Raw genomic sequence first — 26,473 nt, 5'->3', positions numbered from 1 at the left:
GCAGGTCCTCCCCTGCGGTGTTCGTCCGCCTCTTCCACCCCCCCCGAGCAGTCCCCTTCCCCTCCCCCGACGCCGCCGGCCAATGAGGGCCCGGGGCGGTTGCTGGGCAACGGCGCGGCCCAGCCGGCCGCGGACTCTGAGTCTGAGGAAGAGTTTGTCCCTAATTCATTCCTAGTTAAAAGTGGCTCTGGAAACCTCTGTGTCGCCGCCAATGGTGAGTGATTCTATATCTACTTTTCTTGCTTGTCTTGACTGCCTTTCGGGGGTGCGGATGTGCCCTTTGGGGTCCGGTTTGGGGCTTGAGTTTTAAGATGTGTGGAGAGGGATAAGGTGGTGGTGGGCGATTCACCTCATAAAGGTTTGTGCTGGGTGCTAGTGAGGGATAAGCCACTGTGGTACCTGGGTAGAGATCAGGAACTTCATGTGAGCCGGAGATTGGAGTGTTCTCCCTTTTCAGGGGTGGGATTTGAGCTTTGTTTAGCTTTAATTTTAACTCCTGGCTGGAAAACTGACCCCAAATCCCCTTTCTCTAGGAGGGTGGTGATGGTTGAGGGGAGGGCAGCCAGTTGGGCCTAAAATACTGCAGGCCTTGAGCACCTGAAAGCAGCCAGGAGACTCCTATTGCTGTCAGAAACCTGTCAGCAGAGGGTGTGTGGATGGAGAAGGGAATGGTGAAAACTCAGTTTCTTTGAGAGTTATGACAGTGGCATCAGTACTATGTGCTCAGGAGGGTGTTTGCGTCCCTATCTCCCTCAGAGGCTCTGAGAGATGCCTTCAGGGTAAGTATCTGAGGCGGCAGCACAACCCTGTTGTGCTCCCTCAGAGCTCCGGGATGCTCTAAGACTCCTAATTGGGAGCTGAAGGTGCTCAGCTCTCCCCATGGATGGACAGTGCTGCTAAAACAAGTTTCAAGAGGAGGAATGAGATTCACAGGTCTCTGCTGCAAAGACAATGAGTCCTAAATGGAGAGGTTAGCACTCGCTGGCAAAGAAATGTGAAATTTCATCAAGGGTAGTGTAACCTGAGGAAGTGCAGACTACAGCTGTGGAATAGCAGTGGCCACTGAGGCCACTGCCATTCGCCTGGAGTGATAATTGCTCACGTCTGATTTATGATGAAGGAGAAGGCATTCAAAGATATCTTGAAAGAGAGAAAGAAAGGTGAGAGAGAGGTTTACTGCAGCTGGCAATGGCTTAACTGCATGTATGTTAAGCTTCTGAGAAGGTTTCCTTTTATGCTGTTATCTCCAAGTAAGGAGAGAAAGTTTGACATTTAATTTGTTTCCCCTAACTTCCCCTCCCTCCCTCTTTTCCTAGCTTCCCTCTTCTTTTCTTCTGTTGCATTTGTTATGGTAAAAACAAACTTTTCCTTCAGGGTTTTTTCAAAGGAGAAGGTTATCTCTCTGAATTGTCATCCTAAGGAGAGTAGGGAGAAATACAGTGTTGTATTCATTCAGGAAACTGCTTAAAATTCATATCCTCTGTGCAGCCTTCCCCTTCCCCTCCGACCCTGTAGCACACACACACACACACACACACACACACACACGCACATATATACACACGCACATCTGAGTCCTTGCAGTCGCAGTTCATTGAAATCATGTAGAGGACCCTCTTGCTGGAAATAAAGCCAAACTCACACTCCACCTTGCGTTTTCAACATCATAACATATGTACTTTGCTCATTTCGGGAATATGTTTGTCCAGATACATGCACACCCTCCAGGTAAAAGAGGGAAGAAAGAGAAAGCATTAAAGACCTTAATCTCTTCTTTTACTAATTAGCTGAACAACAGAAAAAACATTGTTCAGAGTCCACCGTGGGCTTATGACATTATTGTATTATTGATGTACTGGTGAGTTTGTTAGACTTTTAGGCTTTTCAGCTGCCTGGTTATTTGTCTCTTTTTTTCCTCAGTGCTTTTTGCATTGGTTTGTAGACATACTACATTCCCCGAGGCCTTCTTTGTGTGTAGGATCCAGCAGGTTGGTAATAAATATGTTCCACACAAAGACAGGGCATCTGGGGTCTCATTTGTGTGCTTATTGTAGTTGTTCAGTAATCAGGAGTGCAGGTAATGCCAGCACACTGGTGACTGTTAGGATCAGCTCAGGCTCACTCCACTATCAGGAGGAAAACAAAGGTGACTTATTAATGCCACCTACCAACCCATAATCTGAGAGTTCACACGAATAAGAAGCACAGACCATACAAGCCCATCATGTCTAAAACCCAGAGGCTCTTCTGACCTCTGTAAATGGATTTAATTGCTTTAGTTCCTTAAGGTTCTGTTTCTGTGGGGCTTAGTCAGCTTAAACTTTAAATGACAAAGGCAGGTCTTTATGTTCCTTAAATGGTGAAAATTAGTAAAAGCTTATTTTGGTTAGGACTAAGTTTAATACAGTTAGAGCACTCATTCTGGGAGAATAGTAGCTGTCTCAACAGCAGGACAGCCTGAGAATGCTGTCCAAAGGATTTGTGTTGCACTTTTTAATTGATTGTGGCTAGGTTTTCCTTCCACAGCTGTGTAAACTCAGCCTTAGAGAAGTCCATCCAAAGTAAGTAACACCCAGGGAGCAGTGCTGCTGTTGCAAATCCCCATGTAAATAGCAAATATAACGCACTTGGAACTTAAGAAACATGCTACTTTTTGAAGATACAGTAGGCTATTCTTTATCTAAGTTCCCTTCATTCCAGAAAGGTAATAATATTCATAATATTATTTCTACACTTCCAGGAAAAATGTCCAACTAAACTTTCAAATGAAAACTGGCATAAACTAGTAAGTATTTAAATATGCAGGAGTCTCTTAAGGCTTTTAGTTTTGGATGTATTACAAGCTATTGTTTGGTGTTTACTTAGTAAAAGTAATTTAGAGCATTAAGGAATCCCTAACTTTTATTGCACCTATACTATCAGCAGGTACTTAATTTTAAGGAAAAAAGGAATTTTTAGACTTGGACCTTTTCACTTTTGTTTTTATATATGTCAACTCTGGAATAGTATTTATGTTACCTAAAATTACCCAAAGTAACTAGGATGTGAATCTCTCAGTTTCATAGAATCCCAGATTGGTTTTGGTTGAAAGGACCTTAAAGCTCATCCAGTTCCAACCCCCTGCCACTGGCAGGGACCCCTTCCACTAGAGCAGCTTGCTCCAAGCCCCTGTGTCCAACCTGGCCTTGAACACTGCCAGGGATGGGGCAGCCACAGCTTCTCTGGGCACCCTGTGCCAGCGCCTCAGCACTCTCACAAGGGAAGAGCTTCTGCCTAAGAGCTCATCTCAATCTTCCCTCTGGCAGGTTAAAGCCATTCCCCTTGTCCTGTCTTTGCAGACCCTTGTCAAAAGTCTCTCTCCATCTTCCCTATAAGCCCCCTTTAAGTATTCAAAGGTCATACAGAGCTTTCCTTACTCCAGGCTAAACAACCCCAACTCTCAAACTTTTCAGGATGTTTCCGTTCAGAAACCTTTTAATCTCCTGATTTGAGGATTTAGCACTATGTGAAAAGTGGGCTGCCTTGGTGGACTTTCAGAAACACAAATTAGTTACTCAGGTTTCTCATCAGTCAGTATATGGATATAGTGGTATGTAGGTATATATGTGTGTTACTGATGAGAAGCCAGAAGTGTCTATAGGCATCCAATCTTTAATCTGTTTTAAGAAACTACCGGATGCTGTGCTGGATAAGAACATTGTTCTATGTAGTCTTCGACAGTGCCCTGGGAGGAGAAGCACGACCCAGTGGGGTTGTAGGGAGGATGCTGAAGGTTGGGAAAGGTCGAGTGCCAGCCAAAAGGAGTGTTGTAGAGGTTGAAGATTGGCTTGGTGGCAGCAACTCTGTTCCGGTTGAACCAGTAAATAACATGAAAAAGAAGTTAAAAAGAAATTGAGCATATCTTTAGGGAATGATATTTAGGGAGAGCATGTCAATCTGCCCATCACTGTCCACTTCCCTCAGCATCCCCAGCTGTGGCACCGGGGATGTCAGCAGGTACATCTCTGCTTAGCACAGCTGTGAGGCAGGGAAACGGCTGTTATCCCCATGGGGAGCTGATGTGCAGAGTGACAAAGAACAGATTTTGAAAAATATATGAAATCTGGTGAAAGCTGACATCTAAATTCCTTTGAGAACACTCACTGTGTTGCCTTGTAGTAAAAGCTGAAGTGCCTGACTTCTTCCAGCTCTTTCATCAGTGAGCAGGCACTCAGTGTGAAGTGTGCTTTTGTCATTTTGTGGGGTCTGGTGTGTTTCTCTAAGTCACTCGTATCAGGCAGACAGGAAGGCTGGATGTAGACATTTGAAATAACCTCTGAGATGGGAATCACAAAATCCAGAATCACTTCTAAAACTAAACTAAAACTGACCTAGAAAGTACTTAGGTGGCACTGGAGGTAATATCTACTAAAGTCTGTAGAAAGGAATGAATACAGTTTGGAGCCTTATTACCCACTTCTCAATATCTCAATTTCTTTGGCTTCTCCCTCAAATACATCCCTATTCCAACAACTCCCCACTGATTAACCGGTCCTGTTTCTTTTCTACCACTGAAGGCATTTATTCACAAATAGAAGCAGCAGTGGAGGGTCATGCTGCCAGTCACCCACAGTGACACTGCTGCTGGAAAGAGTGAGGGAGAGATGAGAGGTAGGCAGGCTTCACAGTGTGATTAGACTTTGAATTCCAAGGGGAGTGTGCAGCGTTGTGTGAAGCGTGGACAATGCAGCCCTCACCTCAGGAACAGATTGCTTTCTCAGTGGATGGGTGGAGGGAAAACTGTGTTGAGTACATCAATATTCCAGGGTTAAAACCTAGAAGACAAGTGTGACTTCCGTAAGAGCCTTGATTTCAGTGGAAAATAGGCCAAATCAGGATCAATCTGAACCCAGGAGCTGAAAAAACACAGTATGTGCTGCTTCTACTTAGTGGGATCTGCACGAGTGAGCCACTTGGCCAGCAAAATCCATGGTCAGGAGCTGATGCAGATTCCTGTACTGCCTTTGCCACTTTTTCTTTGTTTAGAGTGCTGGGCAATTTAAAGCAGAATGTTCCTCTAAGATCTTCCTTCTTATTTCTAAGTAATAGGACCAGTTTAGACTTCTTGATTTGTGACCTAAAGGATGTGCCCTATTCTCTATTATTTTTTGTCTTTAATGATCAGCGTTGTGCTGTTAAAGACAATCGCCATTTGCAATTCACCTCCCTTTCCTATCCCTCAGAAAGAACTTTCCACCTTTTTATTGAATGATTTGGCTCAGATTTATGAAGATATGAAGAAACTGCTATAGCCTTATCTGTTTTTTATCAAATAGTTTAATTTGATGCAAATTGTGCATTTCTGCCACCTTACAGCGAGTAACTGAGCAGCTCCCCTGCCACCACGGCTGCTATCCCTGAGTTTCTTCAGGATTTAAAAAGAAGTCATCTTCCAGAAATACAGGACATATTCTGCTCAGTTTTTAATTTGTCTATGTATGTACTCAGTACTTGGTGTGCTGCCACACAGGGAATGCTGTTTTCAGACTCATTCTGCAGCCTAGTGTGACCAGCTGAAAGGCTGAACTTAGACTGCTTGGCTTCAGAAGTCACTCCTCTGATCTTCAGGTACAATTTCAGACATGTGGGTTGTCCTGCAGGAGTCCTGCTCAAGCAGAGGGTTAGGTGTTTACAACACTGGGATGGCAGAGACAGTTCCAGAGAAATCAAGCTGCAGCAGGGAGCTCAAAAGACACTGAATGTTAAAGCATTTCAAAGAAAGAATGGTATCATAGAAGGCTTCTTAGAAGTAGAGAATTTTCAGGGATCTGACTGGGGACAGCAAAAGAACCTTTGATAATGTAATCTTAATAATTGATATTTTGTTCATCTAATAATTAATAATAAATCCCAACTAAATTAGATTTTCTTTTATGTAAGGCTTTTTTTTTTTTCCTTTCCAAAAAGGCTTGTGGATGGAGTGTCTATTCTCTTGCTGTGTTTTGTCCTTGCACACTGCTTTCTGTTGCTTCTTTCTTTACTACTCAAGTAAGTGTGTTAAGTAAGAATAACAATTAATCTCTGCATCCATTATCAGAGATTAGCAGAGTCCATTAGCACTCAGTGTTACTTATAATAGTAATTCATAATTACAGAAGGGAAACTGAGGAATAGGAAGATAGAGCCAATCATTTTCCAAGCGTATTCTTTGGATTAATCTGTTCTCTATAAAAACTGCCCCAACATTTCAGAAGTTGAGGCAAATCCATCCTAAAGAGAAGAAAGGTTTAAAAAATGTTTAATTTAACAATAGTTTTAAAAACACTTTTAAGTAAAAGAACATTTTTATAGGAGAGGTGCTTGGAAAAATGGTACATTGAAAGCCAGTTTTACATAAGTTTTCACTGAATTCATCTTCTTATTTGGGAACACATTCAGAGTTCAGCCTGAGAAACTGTGACCTAAATTCCTCCCTTTTAATTTTAGTCAGGAAACTAAACAAAAGACTTATTAATCATAAGCTTTCAATTTAGTTTGAGGCATTTCAGGCTATCTGGGTCTGAATCATCCTGAGGAGATTCCTTCTTTTGCAACTCATTGTACAGAGAGCTGTGGCTGACCACTTGGGAGCCTCAGTCTGGTCACTTTGGCTTCATTTTCACAGTTACCATCTACTTGAACTCCCTGAAACAATTCCAAAATTCACTGACATTGGACAATGCGTCCTCAAATCATTCTTCCAAATTAGTCTGTGCTGTAAAGACAGCAACAAGGTTCAGGTTTTGAATTCCCAAGCATCAGCCACTGCCTCTTAGACCCTGAAGATTGAGTAAACCGGCAGATGCGAGGCAGGATCAGATCATGAGTTATTCCTGCTCCTATGCACTGAGTGATGGAGCCATCCTGTTGAGTTTTGCTTCCTTCCATTTCGTTCTTCCTACCAGGAGGAAAGATTTTAGTGTGCAAGCTGCAGACCTCTTGAAAGACATGGAGCTCTACAAGTGCCCACTTACCTTGCTGTCACTTCAGCTCTTGCCCCATGAATTCACTTTGCACCTTGAGAGTATTTGTTTAACCTGCTAGGTTTTTGCCTTCAGGATGAGCCAAGGTGAGAAGCAAATAATTTGGATTAGGTTCTTATGGCTGATATGGGTGGGAGGCATTTGGATTAGATTCCTAAAGAGGGCAAATCCTGACCCAGCTGAAATCCTTCTGGCTCACATAGGGAGGGTGTTTGGTCAGGAGTGGATAATGTGGATATGCAGAAAGTCGAGCTTCTTTTTGCAGAGACTAAATATCCCAAAGAGAGCAAAGCAAGGTAACAATTGTCACATTCAGTGAAGGGCACCAGTGAAACAAGTCACCTTTCCAGGCCAGGAGGGAACACGCTGAATCAGTTAAAGCAGATTTATAGCTTTTTAGCTGTGATAAAACCCTATCAGTGTGTATATGAATTTACATGGGAGTAGGTTTGGGGTTTTTTTTTCCCCTTTCTTTTAATGCAAGCCACATTGGAAAGTGTGCACGAAGGAGCCCCACTCTGAGGAAAGACAACTGGAACAAATTATATGCATTCAGACTTGTTAAACTGAATTGGCAGCAGAAATATTCCTGGTAACCTGAGCATTACAGCAGCATTGGTATAGTTAAGGTTATGTCAGCATTTCCATTAGAAACCCCTACTTTCAGAGGTTTATATCTGCAGTAAAAATTCACTGTGGGTTGCAACTTGACAAGCTGTGCAAGGTCTCATCTGAGATGGATTGTGGTGTTTTTTCTTTTACCTTTTTCTTTACAAAACTGGGGAGAAGAATCTCTTTGAAGAGTGATGGTATAAGAGCACAAACAAAAAATAGCACCATTCTGCCTTTGATCCTTTTCGATGTTAAAACCCCCTCTTTCTCTCTTTGTAGTGCAACAAAATCCTGCTCTGAAGGAGGAATTAATCATTACACTATTAAAGGAAATGAAACATTAATTTATGGCCCATTAGATGCTTTTTTCACTACAGGACTGCCAGTGTTTTGGTCTACCTCAGCTTATACTGAGAGATTTGTGACTAACATGAAAAAAAAAACCAAAAGGAGCAGATTCAGTGTGGAAAGAATGCTTCTGGGCAGCTTTAGAAGAGCAAAACATTGAAGGCAGAGTTGTCCAGAGTCGGGAGCAAGTAGTAGAAATCCAGCCTTCTAGTTTCTGCCACAGGCTTCTCAGCTGAAAAACTTAACCTCAGCTTTCTCCATTGTAAATGGAAGATACGTAAATGGCTTCAGCATCTTTCCAAGCTATTCCCTCATCTGTACAATATTACTGGAGCTAGCCATGGTTTACACTACAGTGAACGAGTAGTCAAAGGGACCCATGGCTCCATCACTTGTAGACATCATAGAGTAAGCCGATACTGTCTTTTAAGTCTCTTGAGATTTCTGGGGCAGCACTGAACTTGTTATTTCTGGGTGTGGATCATCTCTTGAGCATGTGTGTGCTCTCAGTTTCTGCACGCTTGTATGTCTTATACACTTGGTGTACTCATAGCTAAAGTTCATTAGAACTTTTTCCATGCACCAGATAAAAGCTGGTGTGGAAGTGCAAAGTATTTTAAAATACAGGAAGGAAGTCTGATGCTCGTGTACTCGAGGCTGTGTTGTGTTATTCCTGTGAAATGGATCTCTCAGCTGGGAATGAGCTCAAACTTTTGGGAAGGCTTGTTCCATTAGCTGTTTTCAAGCCATATGTCTCCATTTCAAAATGAGGACCTGGGGGCTTTGAACTTTATTTATAAGCTGAAATTTGCTGGTCACTCTGAAGCAGTGATTAATTTGTAAGGGAAAAGATGCCAGAAGCCTCGCTCTGACCTGCATGTTCTTTCAAACTAAACATCCCATAACTGCATAGCCTCAGAAGATGTTTCCCCCCATTTCCTCCTCTATCGTTTCTGCACTTTGCATTATTCACTGTGTTTATTGTAAACGCCATTAATCTCAACCACAGCTTTCAAACCATCCTGTGACCCCAACAAGTTCTTCAACTAAAGTGGTGATAGCTTTAGGTGTTGTGGGTGGAAACTTTGAGGCTCCAAGTAGAAAGGAAAGGATCGGGTTAAAATGTTTGAGGCTTGAACTCAGAGGAAAAAGTGCCTTCTGTGGATACAGCACAAGTCTTCTGAAAAATGATATTTGGAACATGACATGAGGGGATAGTGCAGCTTCTTGCTGTGTGTCTATGAACCACGGTGCATCCTTTGAAGTTACTTCCCATGTGTACCTGGGTGCAAAGCAGTAGGGTTGTTTTGTTCAAGAGAGGGCAATCCTTAACCATGTGTCTAACAGCAGGACCAAGCCCTTAGTGCCCATGCTTGGTAGTAAAGCTGATGTGATAGGCAGTTATAGTACAGAAGAAGCCTTTGATCTTGGAGGGCTTTATATGAAAGACTGTCACAGTTCCTTAAGAGTCAATTGGGTTAAGCCTTTGAGGACTACAAGCCCCGGTATAGACATCCCACATAAAAATTAATTTTTGCTGGCTGCAATTTTGAGGGTTAAAGTTTTGTTTAATTCCTGCCATGCATATTGTGATCAAAAAAAAACCCCAAAAGAGATGGAATAGCTAGTATAGTGTTTTAAATGCATGAGTGGCATTAGCTCAGACTCCTCTACCACAAGGTCAGTGATTTGTAGGAAGTCATGCCTGGAAGTAGGAGGCAGAAAACTGGTGACTGGTGACAGTTTGTGACCTTGGCCAAGTGACCCCAATGCTGGTGCCTGACTTCCATGAATAAAATGGGAGTTAACAGTCATTGTTTGGTTCTTACAAGCTTTGGAGATACTTAGATTCTGGAAATGAAAAATCATGTTGTGCTCTCATTCCATTCTGCTGATCCACAGTACCTCAGGGCTTTACTGCTGTTGTTCAACATGTGCTCACATCTCTGTAGGGAAGCGATGGTTTAGGCAGCCTATTTGTAACATGGCTTCAAGGTCTTCCTGAACTTTTAGCAGGGAAGATATAATACATCTCTTTTTCTCTTTGCATGTAATAATTAGATCTATTAATGGAAGCCTATTAATTGGCTTCTATAAAGGGAAGTCTTTTCCATATGCAAAGAAAGTGTAGCAAAAAGACAGACCAGTGACTCCATGTTATTGAAACTACTGAAGCCCAAATCATAGAATCAGAATCCCAGACTGGTTTGGGTTGGTAGGGACCTTAAAGCTCATCCGGTTCCAGTCCCCTGCCATGGTCAGGGACACCTTCCACTAGAGCAGGTTGCTCCAAGCCCCTGTGTCCAACCTCCAACCTCTGGGCACCCTCACAGGGAAGAACTTCTGCCTAAGAGCTCATCTCAGTCTCCCTTCTGTCAGTTTGTTGTAACTTCTTGTCTTTCTTACTTGTCCTAACTGAAGAAACTAACGTTTCCCTTTGCAGGGCAGTAAATTCATAGAAATCACAGAATATCTCATGTTGAAAGGGACCCATAATTGCGGGCAATTTTTAGCTGTTGTCTTAAAACATATTATTCCTTTCTGGAGAATCTGAGCCTTTTCTGTTCCCTGAAATCTCTGTAGGTTTTCAGGGTATTTCTAGATGTCCTGCCAATTTAGTCTCTTAATCCCAGTGTGTTTCATTTTCTTCCTGTCTAAATAAGACCTGTATTGTAGAGAGACAAAGCTGCCCCTCGGAATTATTGAGGTTAAGCAGGTTATAATTCCAGCATTTGGGACACCTCAGGATATTAGGCGTTCAGCAAGTACAACACGCTGCAAATAGGGAAAAGCATTCTGAACCCATAAATGGCCATATATCTTTTCAGCCTTGTGGTGGCGAGGCCAGTGAGAGGCAAGTCTCTGTCATCACAGGCACTATTCAAAATCAGCCAGCCATGACAGCTCAGGAATTGGACTCCAGGTTCTCCCACATGAGGGGAGAATTGAGCTTTGTGACCTGCTGCAAGGAAATTAAAGCAGTGCCACATGCCTCATTAGCATGACAGCTCTGGGAGTGGGCTTGGGATGTAATAAAGTGCTGCAAGACCTTGGAGTGCTTCAGTAGGAAAGCTCGCGAGTGTAAAATCGATGCTTTTGATACATTAGGTGGTAATGGAAGAAGCACAGCACAGAAGTGGTATGATCAGATGATTTAGTTATAGCTATAAATCTAGTGGCAGTATCGTGGCAACATGATAGGACACAGCATTTCATAAGGAGCATGGCATAAAGATTCACGTATTAGTCAAGCCTTGAAGCACATGTGGGTGAGGGTGGCATTCCTGATACAAATCACAGAGTGGTTCATGCTGGCAAACACACTGAGTAAAACAAGGATCCTCAGTAGTAAATAAGCACTTTAGACAGAGGTGAAGATACTTGGGTTCTGTAGAGGTATTTCTGGTATGAAATTGCTCTGGTGAAAAGAAAATCAGCATAGATTACTCCAGGTTAAAACTCATGCTTACACACTGAGCCTTTCTTTGCCTTATCCTGCCTGGCCAGATGTGGAGATTTTGAACAAATTCTCCAGAGCCACATTTCAATAGTAAAACTGCTACCACTTGATGGTTGCTTGGGTGATGTTTTAATGTAAATCAGCTCTTTTCCTTGCTACTCAGTTTACATAAATCCTGCCCAAATCACCTTCACTTATCTCCCTAAAAATGAGTGGCTACATGAGGCTATCAAAAGGATCTACATCCTACCTCAAGCCATATAGTTCCTCATTCAGGCATCTTGGTTTTAAATTCAGCCTTCTTCTTAAATTACCATCAGTTTTGCTTCCCTTTTTTGTATTGCAGTCATTTTTTCTACATCTCTCTAATAGCGTGGGACAAGTTGGTACAGCTTCACATATGCAATGAGTACCCAAAGAGAGACACAAGTCAGGTAAAACCAAATGGGATTGACATCTCTTCCTGCCATTAACCTATGTTTGATGAGGAAAAATACCATTACGACTAATGCAGAGGAGTAGCAAGTTGGAGGAGATAAAGCAGATTTTAGTGTTTTTGTAAGAGTGAGTTACAGAAATCCTGACTGGTGCTGCCTCTAACTTTTCTGATACCCCAATGAAACTTGAAACAAGAGGTCGTCTCAAAGGGTAATAGCTTCCAGCCAAAATGCACTTCAGTCTACCAGACCACCCATCTTTTCTTTATCAATGAGGTCAAAATAATAGCAGTACTTGACACTTTTACACAGATGGGTAAAATCCATCGTGTCACCAGGAGATATTTCCAGAAACCTAACCCATGGAGCTGTTTTTAATAGCAGAAGTAGTTATAGTGTGCCTTTCCTGTATATATCTCTAGGCAATTAGGAAACAGTAGGTCTCTTGGTACCTCCTTGAATCAGATAAGTGTGATTATCTCCATTTTACAGAGGTCACAAGTGACTAGCCTGAGGTCACCCAGGCATTCTGCAATAGCAGCACAGCAGGATTCATCTCCCCTTATCCTCCCATTCCTGTAACAACCATCACACTGTGTTCTCTCCCCAGAGCTACACAGAGACACTTAACACAATTAAGCGCTTTGGTGCAATTGATTTCTAACAGGTGACATCCTAAACCTGATTTCACCTGCTGAAAATGGCTTAGTGTGAGCAGTTTACAGATAACCATGATGTTCCTTCATGGAATTCATATAAAACGCACAAATTCAGACAGATATCCAAGTAATGCATCAATCTAGATCTGCATAAAATACCCTGTTTGCAAATGGAGTGAGAAATCACTAATTTTCAAACACAGATGTGAAATTTGCACTTAACTACCTATTTGAAAATCACATTCTAGCTTTGAGTCACGTTAACTCGTAAACAGGGAATTTAAGCCTGTGCTGAATATTGCAGTAGCTCCTATTTAGAACAGTTTGCTTTGTCTTCCATTTCTCCTCCCTAAAAAAACTCTTGAAAGGTTTATATCAATGTCAGAAGTTCCTCCAATCCATCTTGGGCTAAAACACAAACAGTTCCCCTCTGACTGAACTGCCGCTTGGTTGCTGTCACGTGCAAAGCTGACTAATGCCCTTTAATTTATGAAATGCTATATAGTCCTCAAAAGATTGCCTAAATATTTTACTGCATGTCACTTTTTGTTGGAAACCAGACCCCGTATTTGCTGTGCCGTCCATTAAGTAGAACCTCTTCGAATTACTTCTGCTTCGAAATGGGAGTTTGTACATGCTAACTTTTATCTCACAGCTTCAAACACATCTCAGGGCCCTTGCATCTCTTTTACTATTTGTCTCCATCATGAATTAATGTAACATTTATGCACAGGATTTTGAGGTGGTCTTAAAGCTTTCAGTTTTATTTCTCTCCCTCAAATTGTTCGTTGCAGAGCTCTGGGAGGGGGCAATATTTAAGGTCCCTTCAAAGAGTGTAGTAACTTTCATCTTAGATGCTAAGAGAGCAGGATGTTTGCATGCTACAACGTCTGATAAATTACTGTGCACTGGAGTTGATGATAACACTTGAAGTTTCCCAGTATTAATTTCCCTGGAAGTTGTTCGGCGCTGTAGCCATGGAGAAGCTCATTTCAGCTCCACTGAGGAACTGAAGGAAAGAGAAAGGATCTGTAGAGATTGGCATAAGTGACTTGCGTGGCAGAAAGATAATCCCCGAACACACCTGTGCAGCAGAAACACAACGTGGGGATTACTTTGGTGCTTAATGTGTCACTCTGGCATCCCCTCTGTGAGCCGCCTGAGTGGTTTCTGCTGGCCCAGCTCAAGTGTCACCACAGTGAATGTCACCACTGAGGGGTTCTGATACTCAGCAATGCCTGTTTGTTTGTTCATTTTGAGGCTGAGGGGTGAGGTGGAGTTTTAATGGTGTGAAGGTTGAGGGGAGGAAAGAGCAAATAACCTGAAACACAGCACTCGGTGCAGATCCTAAACCTTTGCATTTAGATCTGCTGCCCTTTTCACAAGCATCTCTTCACCCCATCCCTTACCCCAGTAAAGTGGAATTCTGCTGTTACTCTGCCAGAGAGCAGAACATAAGAGGACTCAAATACTTCTGCCTGCAGTTTTAATCCTTCCAGCCAACTTTGCACTTACTGAACCATAGTTTCTCCTGTATTACAAGTTTCCTTGTGTTTTCCATTTTGCACTATGAGAGTCCAAAGTCTCACGCTGGGTGACTGCATGCATATAAAAACAGGAGGTTTGTAAGTTCAGGGGATTTCTTCTCAACTCTCAAAGTGCTCTTTGCAAAAGGTGGGAAGTGAGAAGTAGAGAACAGATTACAAGGATCTGTCAGTGCATTTTGGAGGAAATGGCTCGCTTGGATGAAGTACTGGTTGCAAAAGCCAAACTTGGGGCAGAAAAAAAGAAAGTACTAAATTCCAACCTGCAAACATTAAGGAAAGGAGGAAGAAAAGGGTAGAAAAAGACCTAAGAGTGTGGAAGAAAGCTTTGTTTCAACTATATTCGAGTTTCAGATTGGCCTGGTGTGCTTCCTGTGGCGTTGGAGTGCTGTAAATTGGAAGGGCTCAGGTTGGAAACAGGTCTGAAGCTCTCATTTCTGAGCCCGAACAGTTGCACTTACTGCCAGAACGGTTTATTCAGTGTGCTGGATGGGAGCCAAAGGAACTGACCGCCCTGTGAGCAGAAACCAGTGCCAGCCAGGGGAAGAATAACATTGCTTTGACTGAAATGGCAACTGTTTGTTTGTTCTTCCAGCAAAAGGAGGAGGGGGAAAAGCAGCTTTTAGTGCTGGTGGTGATAGAGAAGGTTAAAAATCGAAGAAAAAAAATAAGATTATTGTGAGAGAGGATAAAAGATTATGGGCAATTTTTTCTCCTTGGTTACACTTCTCTGGTCTCTTGGTCTTCAGTGGTTTGCAATTATAAGAAAGGCTTGGTCTACATCACCTTTAATGTACAGGGTTTTTTTCTTCTCCTGCAAATATATGGTAAATTCTATATGATAAACTACCCTTACTTATGATGGTTATAATGCATGAAACCCACCGGGCAGTGTAGGCACTGGCACAGCAGCATGTGATAGTTGTGGAGGTTACAAGTCACAGTTTCTCATGTGTTAACAGGAGGATACTTCACAGAGTAAATCACAATTGACCATGACTTAGGGATTGATCTCAGTGACTGTAGCAGGAGTCCAAGGTGAGCAAAATAAGCAAGCTCAGGTATTTTCAAGTCTTTTTTAAGCAACTCGTGGAGAGGTTGGCTCTTCTCCTGATGGTTTTATGAAGCATAGGATCACAGAACGATTTGAGTTGAAGGGATCTTAAAGCTCATCCAGTTCCAACCCCCTGCCACAGGCAGGGACCCCTTCCACTAGAGCAGCTTGCTGCAAGCCCCTGTGTCCAACCTGCCCTTGAACACTGCCAGGGATGGGGCAGCCACAGCTTCTCTGGGCACTCTGTGCCAGTGCCTCAGCGCCCTCACAGGGAAGAGCTTCTGCCTAAGAGCTCATCTCAATCTCCCCTCTGGCAGGTTAAAGCCATTCCCCTTGGCCTGTCCCTACAGGCCCTTGTCCCAAGCCCCTCTCCAGCTTTCCTGCAGCCCCTTTAGGCACTGGAGCTGCTCTCAGGTCTCCCCTTCAGGAGCCTTCTCTTCTCCAGGCTGACCCAGCCCAGCTCTCTCAGCCTGGCTCCAGAGCAGAGCTGCTCCAGCCCTCGCAGCATCTCCGTGGCCTCCTCTGGACTTACTCCAACAGCTCCACACGTCCCTCTTGTGCTGTTGCCCCAGAGCTGGATCAGGGCTGCAGGGGGAGTCTCCCCAGAGCACAGTAGAGGGGGACAGTCACCTCCCTCGACCTGCTGCTCACTCTCTGGGGGTGCAGCCCAGTTTGGTATGGGTCACTTCTTGCTCTCAGTCTGTAGCATACAGCAGCTCCTTACACACTGTACCATAGAACTGTTTGAGCACCAAAACTGCCTTGGCTGGAGAAACTTCTTGCTTGACGCTGCCATTTCACACATACTGTTTGACTTGGGTTCTTGCTTATTTGTTCTGCAAGCTTTCATTCCATTTGGATGCCAGGAGCTGATCTGATCACACGCAAGAGGCACTGGCAGAGAGCTCGCAGAGCCATGCAACGGGAATCGCTGCCTGCTGGATTGTAGCTGGTCTAAGGTCAGGATGGCGCTGCCCGACGGCCTCATCTGCAGCCAAGTTACTGGCTGCCCCTGTTTGTGCACACTCATCCTCAGGGAATGTCCACCTTGACTTTTTCTGGTTGCTATGCAACTGTCAAACTGCTTTTTCTTCCCCAGCTTTTCTTTCCCAGTAGTATTTCCGGTAAGACAAATAGTTCCAGTTAGGTGACAGCACTACTAGTAGTAGCACTGACACGTGCAGGTGATAGTTATAGTAGTTTGCATGTGTCAGAGCAAATAGTATATTTGACTTTGCTATCCCTGGAGAAATCTGGTGCTTATTTTGGAATATCTGCCCCTGGAATGTTCCAATTACTAATAACTTTAGTCCAACTAAAAGAAAAGTAAATTTTCTAGTGTTCTTTATATCGTTTAAACAGGTTTAAATATGAAACAACTACAGACATTCAAACTAAAGAGGAATAAAATCCAAAGTATGTTGTTAAAATACATTTTAGTAATTTTAATATTGAAAATCCTGAAATGGTAACAAATTTCATTACATTTTAAAACTTCATAAAGAGACATTGTTAAGAGTTCATGTCAATCACATGCTTTTTGAAGGCTCACTTCTCTTTGGAAAAGGTTTGCCCAGCTCTTTGGGGCGGGGTAGACAAGGTAAGGGAAGGCAGCTTTGAGGACAGGTCAGTTAGGCTCATTATTTGAATGAAGCACGAAAAGAGGAATACAGAAGATGGTATTTGCTCCTGCAATGCTATGAGCACAACTTAGAGTCACAGAATCATCCAGACTGGAAAGGATCTTTCAGATCATCAAGTCCAGCCGTTTTCCAGCACTGCCAAGGCCACCACTGCCCCATGGCACTGAGGCCTTGTCTCCATGGGGTGTGAACACCTGCAGGGCTGGTGCGGTGACTGCAGCCCTGCCCTGGGCAGCCTGTTCCAATGCCTGAGCACCCTCTGGGGCAGGAATTGTTCCTCAGCTCCATCTAAACCTGCCCTGGTGCAGCTTGAGGCCGTTTCCTCTTGTCCCATCCCTTGTTCTTTGGGAGCAGAGCCCAGCCCCTCCTGGCTCCATCCTCCTGTCAGGCACTTGTAGGGAGTGATCAGGTCCCCCCTGAGCCTTCTCTTGTCCAGACTGAACCCCCCAAGTCCCTCAGCCGTTCCCCATCACACTTGTGCTCCAGGCCCCACACCAGCTCCATTGCCCTTCTGTGACCCTGCTCCAGCACCTCAATGTCTCTCTTGGAATGAGGGCCCCAGAACTGAACACAGGATTCAAGGTCTGGCCTAACCAGTGCCCAGCACAGGGCGACAGTAACTGCCCTGGTCCTGCTACCACACTGGTGCTGATACAGGCCAGGATGCTGGTGGCTTCTTGGCTACCTAGGCACATGCTGGCTCATGTTCAGCTCCATCAATCAGCACCCCAGGTCCACTTCACACTCCATAAAGGGTTAAATCATATTTCAGTGCTGTGTGAACTCCAGCATCGCTCAGCTTTACTCCAGGTGAGTGGAAGGACAAAGATGCGGCCCATTGAATTTATATTGCTCCTTTTTAACGACGTAACAGAAGGGGAGATTCCTCCTTAAGCCAGATGCGCTCTGCTTTGGAATTGCCATTCGGGGCATTTCGAGGGGATGCAGAACAACAGGCTGAGCACTCATATTGCTCATACCTCAAACAAAGGTTTTTTGATTAATTAAAATAAATTGGCATAACAAGAAACGCAGTGTGTGTCCTCCAAAGTGCAAAGTTGTTTTCTCATGCAGCTTCCTGTTCGAGCGACCACTTTAATTATTTCTGTTCGTGCTCAAAAGCAAATTCGGACATGTTTTCTTACTCAGAAATCAGCATTGCTTGATTCCCATTGCTGCTTAAAAGGCAGCAGCGTGGAAGGGAGTTGTCCTTAACCAAGTAGTGTGTTTTCCCCTGTGCACGCAGGCTGTTCTCTTCATCCTCCCTTAGCAGTGACCTAAGCACAGCTCTAGGTAAAGAACTTTAATCTGTGTTTGTACAGAATGACTCTCTTGGTTTGCATGATTTTATTAGTTAAACATAATAAGCTTCAGTAGTTCATGAACAGCACATTGAAAGACAGAGTTGTGGTAGCAGGAAAAGCAGCAGGATTTCCTCATTCAATATAGAGCCTCAAAAAGAGAATTAAAACACTCACTGAACTTAAAATAGTCCCATCACTATCAGTAGGAATGGGAAATTCATATTGCTATTAAAGTAGATATTGGCTAATTCCTTACACAAAAATAATTATGAATGCAAAAAATACATTTCTTATTGCTAAATTCCAGATTGGGATGAAATTGAATTTCCCAATTGCTTTTCTCTCTAGAGAATGGTTAGGAAATTGCATACTGCCTCTTCACTGTTAGCAGCACTGTTGAAGTATTTGTTGAGTTAAATCAGGTTGCCCTAATAAACTAGTCATGTATTCTCTTCCTTGGTGCTATCAGATTTTGGACTGGATTCATGCTGGAACGAAAAACCCAGGAATGCTTCAGCAGTTCGGATTGTTGCTGAGACTTTTTGAACTAAACTATCAGTTTTCATTGCCAGTCAGTGCTCCAGGATGGTGTCAGGTGACTGAGACACAAACCCAAAATCTCAACCACTTCTTTGTGGTTCCTTAAAGATCTGTTATCATCTTTGCAATACATGAATATTGACTCTTGACGTGAGTATCCCTCTGAGAGGGACTCTTCATCATGGACTGTAGTGGTAGGACAAGGGGTGACGGGTGTAAACTTAAATGAGGGAAGTTCAAGTTAGAAATAAGGAAGAAGTTCTTTCCTGTGAGGGTGGTTAGAGATGATGATCTCAAACTGGTTGGTGACAATATATGTACCTCCTCCTCCCCACCTTGTTCTGCAGCAGGTGAAGAGACACTGGAGACACATCACTAGCATTCAAGTGCCTCTGCAGTGAAATACATTGCAGCTGCCTAAGACCATGAAACAGCACTGCATAGATGTGTAGGTCTTAGGAAATAAAAGAACCACCTGATTTTGTAATCTCATCTCCTGAGTGACTTGCGATGTTTCACTCCACTGAACAGTAAACCAATAGTTCTGAATACAAATTGGGGAAAAAAGAAAGACAAAGACTACTTCAGCCAGTTGCAAAGACAGGGAAAACCTGGAGGAGTGGAATAGAATTACTGAAATAGGAATGTAACTAGGACAGGGGAGTCACAGAATCATAGAACCACAGAATGGTTGGGGTTGGAGGGACCTTAAGATCATCCAGTTCCAACCCCTGCCACAGGCAGGGACACCTTCCACTAGAGCAGCTTGCTCCAAGCCCCTGTGTCCAACCTGGCCTTGAACACTGCCAGGGATGGGGCAGCCACAGCTTCTCTGGGCACCCTGTACCAGCGCCTCAGCACCCTCACAGGGAAGAACTTTTTCCTTAGATCCAGCCTGGACTTCCCTTGTTTCAGTTTGAACCCGTTACCCCTTGTCCTATCACTACAGTCCCTAATGAAGAGTCCCTCCCCAGCATCCCTATAGGCCCCCTTCAGACACTGGAAGCTGCTCTGAGGTCTCCATGCAGATTCTCTTCTCCAGGCTGAACAGCCCCAACTTTCTCAGTCTATCTTCATACAGGAGCTGCTCCAGCCCCTGGTCATCCTCGTGGTCTCCTCTGGAGGCCTGTTGCTCCGACAGCTCCATGTCCCTTTGATGCTGAGGACACGAGAATTGCACACAGTGCTGCAAGTGAGGTCTCAGGAGAGCAGTGTAGAGATTTCAGAACAGTTTCTCTTGTATAAAATACAGTCTCTCTAATGCTCTGGATTATACATCCCAGCTGTCCTTGTTTTGCAAGTACAATGATTTGAGTTTCTGTAAGAATGTTTGTTTATGGGTTTCCTCCCTCTCCGTGCCTCATACACACACACCAGGAATTCTTTTTGTATCATAGCTCAGCTTTTATTTGCAGCAAAACAAAAGAAAGCAAACCACAACTAATTGGCTTTTTGTTCTCGATTTCTTGACAAGTGACAAACACTGAGATCAGATTGTGGTGTGTATCCTGCAGCGCTCGCGTGGAGCCCAAGTTAGTGAGTTGTGAATTCTCTGTAATAGGCCCCCACTTATCATCACACTGCCTGTACTGTGGGTAGCTGTGTCCATACCTACTATGCCCTAAATGCTTCCTTTCATAGTAAAGGGGGTAACATATAGCATGACAGCACTGTGGAAAAAAAGCATTCAGCATCGAATCAACTAGGTTGGAAAAGATCTTTAAGATCATCAAGTCCAATACAACAAGGAAAGGCAGCTCAGCTTCCACTGACACCCAAAGGGACAGGGAGTCAATGAATCATAGAAACAACCAGGTTGGAAAAGCCCTTTAAGCACATCCAGTCCAACCATTCCCCAGCACTGCCAAGGCCACCACTGCCCCATGGCACTGAGGCCCCGTCTCCACGGGGTGTGAACACTTGCAGGGACGGTGACTGCAGCCCTGCCCTGGGCAGCCTGTTCCAATGCCTGAGCACCCTCTGGGGCAGGAATTGTTCCTCAGCTCCATCTAAACCTGCCCTGGTGCAGCTTGAGGCCAGTTCCTCTTGTCTCATCCCTTGTTCCTTGGGAGCAGAGCCCAGCCCCTCCTGGCTCCATCCTCCTCTCAGGCAGTTGTAGGCAGTGATCAGGTCCCCCCCAGGTTCCTCAGCCCTTCCCCATCACATTTGTGCTCCAGGCCCTGCACCAGCTCCATTGCCCTTCTGTGGCCCTGCTCCTGCACCTCAGTGTCTCTCTTGGAGTGAGGGCCCAGAACTGAACACAGGATTTGAGGTGTGGTTTCATTGGTGCCCAGTACAGGGGATTACTTAGCTCCTATTTTGTGTCAATTTTTGCTTTATTTCATAGCTTTTTGAGGCATAAAGGGGTTGAAATTTGTTGCTAGGAAGTTCTAAGCACTTGAGTAATACGCCTAAGTCTGAACTCAGCCCAGGATTCCCACCCATGAAACTTGCTGTTGTCTGAGATCTGTGTACAACCACATCAAAGCGTGTCCAGTGCTTCCTGTTGTGGTGTTCTGAAGTTTACATCAGAAGCAGAATTCCTTTTGTCTTCATTAAGAATAGACAAAGCCCAAAGTTTGGGTAACCAAAGAAGGAAGACATTGCCCCCAGGGAGTCAGGGCAGAGTTATTGCTATAATTCTGTCTCTGTCCAGCCATACTTTGTAAAAGTCAATGGACATTTTGCTGCTGGGGAGAACATTGCATCTGATAGACCATGTAATTAAGAAATTATCCATTACAGTCTGTTTAGCTTCTCCTTTGCGCAGGTCAATAGAACCCCAGCTATGTTGTTATAAAGCACTGGAAACTCAGATGGAATCAGAAATGAAATTCCATGAGGTTTAGTTGAAGCCCTGCCCCACCTTGTCATCTGCTTTGTTAGTTATTACTCTTTCCCATAAATAGCCTTCATCAGCAAAACGTACCTGTGCTAAGATGGCATGATTTTCTCCTTTGGATTTACAAATGTCCTGCTTCCTGCCAATGGGCAGTCGATGTAACCATGTGAATGAACAAGAGTGGCTCATGTGAGTTTAATTTAGAGATCCTTCCCCCTCCACCCCCCGAACTGGAGCCAGCACCAGCTTTGCCATAAAACAACATGATGAATGCTTTCAATAATCATTCCTCTGCCCCTGTAATTCTTCCTTCTTCGTTCCCTACTGTGTCTCTGTAAGCAAAGGGACCCTCTGATGACTGAAGGCCCAAAGCCAACACTGGCTTTGCCCAGCACATTCCCTTGTGTTCTCTGTTTGTTTAAGTGTGTAGCAGGGAAGCAAAGAGGAGGCTGGGACTTCGCTTGTCAGTTTTGAGCAAACATCATGCTGCAGTGTTAGACTGCAACACATCTCAGGGGAGGTTTCTCGACTTCCACATTTGCTGCTTGAAGCCACATACTTGGGTGTCAGATAACCCAGAAAAAGACCCAGGGGCCAACTGGGCCTTAGCTGGGTACTTTTTCTTTTCAGGGAGAACTGATGAGGCATGTGTGAGGTTTTGCCCCCCTCCTTTATCTACTCAATCCTCTCCAGACCATGCAGAGCCTGTAAGTCTTCATTTGCTGAAGAAATAGTAAGCATGGCTTCCTGGTATGTAGTTGGCAAGAGGTAAAGTGAAGAGTTTTCCTAGGGTTTTGAACCTTAACATCTCATTTTCAGTGTTCAGAACTTTATTCCTTTCTCTTTAAGAAGATTTAGTGTAGAGGCAACAGTGTTCAGACAAGTGCCATCAGAGTTAGGAGGGAGGAGGTTTCTGGCCAGTTCATTGTGGCTGTAGAAGAATGGAAATCTCTGGAAGACTGAGTGGTTCATTTCTAGTGGGGATGCCAGTATCAGGTAAATGCTGCCCTCGTGGTGCCTTTTCTTCTCCAGCTCAGTGCCCAGGAAGGTACAACTTAAGACCTCCTTTGGCAGCAAGTGACAGTTGGTGCTTATGGCTTTATTCACTTAATCATAGACTCATAGCAGAGTTTGAAAGGGACCTTAAAGCTCACCCAGTTCCAACCCCCTGCCACAGGCAGGGACACCTTCCACTAGAGCAGCTTGCTCCAAGCCCCTGTGTCCAACCTGGCCTTGAGCACTGCCAGGGATGGGGCAGCCACAGCTTCTCTGAACACCCTGTACCAGTGCCTCACATTACAGTGGCAAGAGCCATTGGGCTGACTGAGTGTGCTTCTGTTAGCAGAGCTCTTCTCTTTGCAGATCATCTTCTAGATGTCTGTGTCCTCTGCTTGAACACTTGTAGGTCAAACTGGGCTGTTGATGCTGATAGGCAGTGTTGGAGCTGGCATTGCTCCAGCCTTAACAGTGAGTCCATATCAGTAATCACTGGGAGATTTGATTATCCAGCCTTTATCAATACTTACACAGTGGCCTTGTGTGAGTTATCCTCAAGTGCAGCTTTTAAAGGACACTGAAGGATGAGGTGAGATTTATTTACACACATTAAAATGCAGAAAGATTCCCAGAGGATTTGCAAAAAGTGCCTAGCAAGCACTTGCCTCACTCTCCTGACACTTAGAGAGAGGTACCTCACCGGTGCAGGCACTTTTGTACACTTTACTAAGGGTATATGTGTACACGTACACTAAAGGTGTGGTTTCCAGATCTGCCCAAGTGATGCACGAGCCTAAGTCACAGTAACTTTTGGGAACACTCAGACACTAAAATCATGGAACACTTTGGGAAACAAAGCCTAACTTGGGCCTAGGGCTTTCTAGAAAACCCACCTCCAATGCTTTTGAAAGCACTGACTTCATCATTCATCTCTTGCACTTTCACACACCTAAATATCTTTGTAAACTCAGCCCTGCACACCATTAAACTGTATCATTTACCACTGTGACAATAACTATCTTCAGCCCTTCATATATGCAAACTGCAAAGGGCTGCTTAAAAGCAAATGATCAAGAACAAGGAGCTACGTCCCTCCAAGTGTACCTTGTGTCACAAATCAGAGCCATCGAGGAGCTGATGATTTAGAGTTGCTCCTGTCGGTCCTGTAACACTGACTGGATGCCATTGAGAGGGAAGGTTGGCACACAGGAGAGGTTTGCTTGAAGCTATCAAAATGATGAAGTGAGATTTAAAATTACATTAGATGTTTGCTTAAGGAACAGCAGATGAGGCCCTGTGGATTCTCAAGTCCTCCTTGCTACACAGCAAAATGAAACCATAACCATTTGTTATGCTTGCACCAGTGTCTAGGAAGCTGAGGCAGAAAAGGATGATCTTTTAATGATACTTTCTGGCATTTTTAGGATTTAAATGTGTTGCTCTTTTGGTTCCATGCAAGGTTCTGGTTATGGAACCATAGCAAACTGTCTTTTATTCACTTGGAAGTTTGAAGTGTGTTCAATCAGTGAGATTTTAAAGGCATTTCAGCCCTTCTTCACAGACTTCACAGAATCCCAGACTGGTTCATGTTGGAAGGGACCTTAAAAGTTCATCCAGTTCCAACCCCCTGCCACGCACAGGGACCCCTTCCACTAGAGCAGCTTGCTCCAAGGCCCTGTGTCCAACCTGGCCTTGAGCACTGCCAGGGATGGGGCAGCCACAGCTTTCCTGGGCACCCTGTGCCAGCGCCTCAGCACCCTCACAGGGAAGAGCTTGTGCCTAAGAGCTCATCTCAATCTCCCCTCATTCAGACCTTTGAGATAAGATGGTGAGAGCTTAGTTTAAGGGCAAGTGAATTAGTAAATGGATTTGGAAACAGGATTGCTCTGAAACTCTTAGCTGATATACTGGACAGGTTGGCCTGTTGGCCTTCCTTCTTCACTGTCATCATAGCTTATATTGTAAACTATAAATTAGGGCTCTAAAGGATTTAAATGGTTTAAATCCAGGTGTGCAATTCCCTCAATGATTGCCATATAGTTTTTCCCATTGCCAGTCTAATTTTAATTCCACTTGGAAATGGAGTAAAACAGGATTCCATGAAGGGCCTTTGTTTTCTCAGTGTGGTGTCTAAAACTGACATGTTTTGCTCTAAGGTGATGTATAACCTGGCAGCATGTTCTGGGTTGTGAGCTTTTGACACCAAGGAGAATAATTCCTGCCAAACCATAATCTATTGCTGTTTGGATTCCTTGCCTGACTGTGTTCATGCAAATGTTCCTCACAGTCCAACATGAAGTAGTGTATTATAAACCATTATAACACAGTTATCCTGTTCTCTGAGCTTCACATCGGTCCAGCAGTAGAGAGGAGCCATTTCCATGATAAAGAAATCCTCTCCCTTTAATCACTTACCACCAAATGAACCATTTAATGCCACATTCAGCTGTATTGTCTGAGGCTTTCCCAAGGCTCCCCTTGATCCACTTACACTCCCTTCTCTGTCTTTTGTCTCTTGGGAACCTGCTTGCTTTTTATAAGGGGGGAGGGAAAGAAAAATCACATCAACTGCAAGAGGCTGCAGATGTTTAATGATGAAGTTCCCCCCCCCCCTCAGAAGTTGCTTGAGATTTCTTGAGGTTTCTTAGGAGCATCTAATCACTGTCATTTAGCAGATTCAGTAATCACCTTCCTCACATGGAACCAGCTTCATTGCTGCTTCTTTGTCCCAAAAAATGACAGCTGAATTTATTCTAGATGAATGGCTTGTGCAGTGGGAGCTGTGTCAGGGTGGTCAAGATTTATTTGCAGCCTTAAAAGCTTCTAAACCAAGAGCAAAACATAGTTCTAAGTTCATAGATGAGTGGAGGTGCAAGGCTTCCGTATTTACATCCTGAGGACCAGCTCCTCTAACCTTTGCATTGAGCAGAGCATGTGTGGTTCTCATTTGGGAGTACATGTGTAAGTAAATTCAATTCCACAAGAATAAAAAGCTGTGGAATACGTCCCAGAAGTGTATGGAAACCACTGACACTTTGAATAATGACTCTGCACTCCCTGACAAATTCAGGGCTATGGTAACAGTGTTGTTTAAGCCAGGAAATTGAGTATTTGACTCCAACTGTATTTAACTGAGTTCTGGATGCACCTAAATAGTGTTGTCTGTTCCGAGAGCCCCAGCTGCCATCAGTGTGTTCACACAGCCCTCTCCAGTGGTTCCAGCCCCATCTCTGCCAGTGTTCAAGGCCGGGTTGGATGGGGCTTGGAGCAAGCTGCTCTAGTGGAAGGTGGCCCTGCCCGCAGCAGGGGGTTGGAACTGGATGAGCTTTAAGGTCCCTTCAACCCAAACCATTCCATGAGAGAAAAAATGAAATGGAACCTGTCCCTTCATGTCCAAGTGCAGGATTGCTTCCTGTACTCGTTTTTAATGTTCAAAGCAATGAAGTTTCTTTTAAATATAATGTGGAATTAGATAACATTAAAAACACATCCGAAGCTGCAGAAAAATGCCAGTCCATGCTTATAAACTAATACATAAAGTTATATTTATTTAAATACTGTGGTCCCTAAGACAGCCTCATTTCCTAAGGGTCTCAAGAGGAGAGCAATCTTACAGTATAATCTTGTTATTTTAATACACATCAGTGCAATGTGAACAACAAAAACACAACATTGAGACTAGAAACTGCAGTAACTGTATTAAGCAATCACAGTCTCAGTTCATTATGCACTGACAAGCTTCTTAAGATAAAGATATACTGTTTTCTTTAACTAAAACAATATGCCATGGTTTTACTAATACAAATATTTAGCAATCACATAACATGCTTCATCTTCAAAGTCCTTACAAACAGTAATGTTTTAAGCCCAAAGACCTTCAGAGGTAAATATTACCAACTTGTTGCACACATGGAAAGGCTTATATGGGTTAAATAACTTGGTTTGGACTTCAAGAACCAGCACAGTCAGTGGTGAGATGAGGATTTGGGCTGCCCTTGTTTCTGTTTAGACCTCTTTTGACATGTAAATTCCT

General features: G+C 43.9%; 1 protein-coding gene across 11 annotated transcripts in view; it reads left to right on the top strand.

Annotated features, from left to right (window-relative positions):
* The window catches only part of TENM4 (teneurin transmembrane protein 4), a 755,231-nt gene that overhangs the window by 480,515 nt on the left and 248,243 nt on the right, over nucleotides 1-26,473 (top strand). For 10 of the 11 annotated variants that reach the window (XM_057408504.1, XM_057408506.1, XM_057408511.1 and 7 more), the window contains one exon: nucleotides 5-214. The exons of the other annotated variant lie outside the window; for it this stretch is intronic. In XM_057408504.1, coding sequence (XP_057264487.1) covers nucleotides 5-214 — 210 coding nt within the window. The remainder of the gene's footprint in view (nucleotides 1-4; nucleotides 215-26,473) is intronic. 11 annotated transcript variants of the gene reach the window in all.

Source organism: Pezoporus wallicus, unplaced genomic scaffold (genome assembly GCF_028554395.1).
Source record: "Pezoporus wallicus isolate ANWC-B61680 ecotype Strahan unplaced genomic scaffold, APGP_CSIRO_Pwel_v1 contig_7461, whole genome shotgun sequence".
Lineage (NCBI taxonomy): Eukaryota > Metazoa > Chordata > Aves > Psittaciformes > Psittacidae > Pezoporus > Pezoporus wallicus.
Note: the sequence above shows the minus strand (reverse complement) of the source record. Positions and strands in the feature narration are given on the sequence as shown.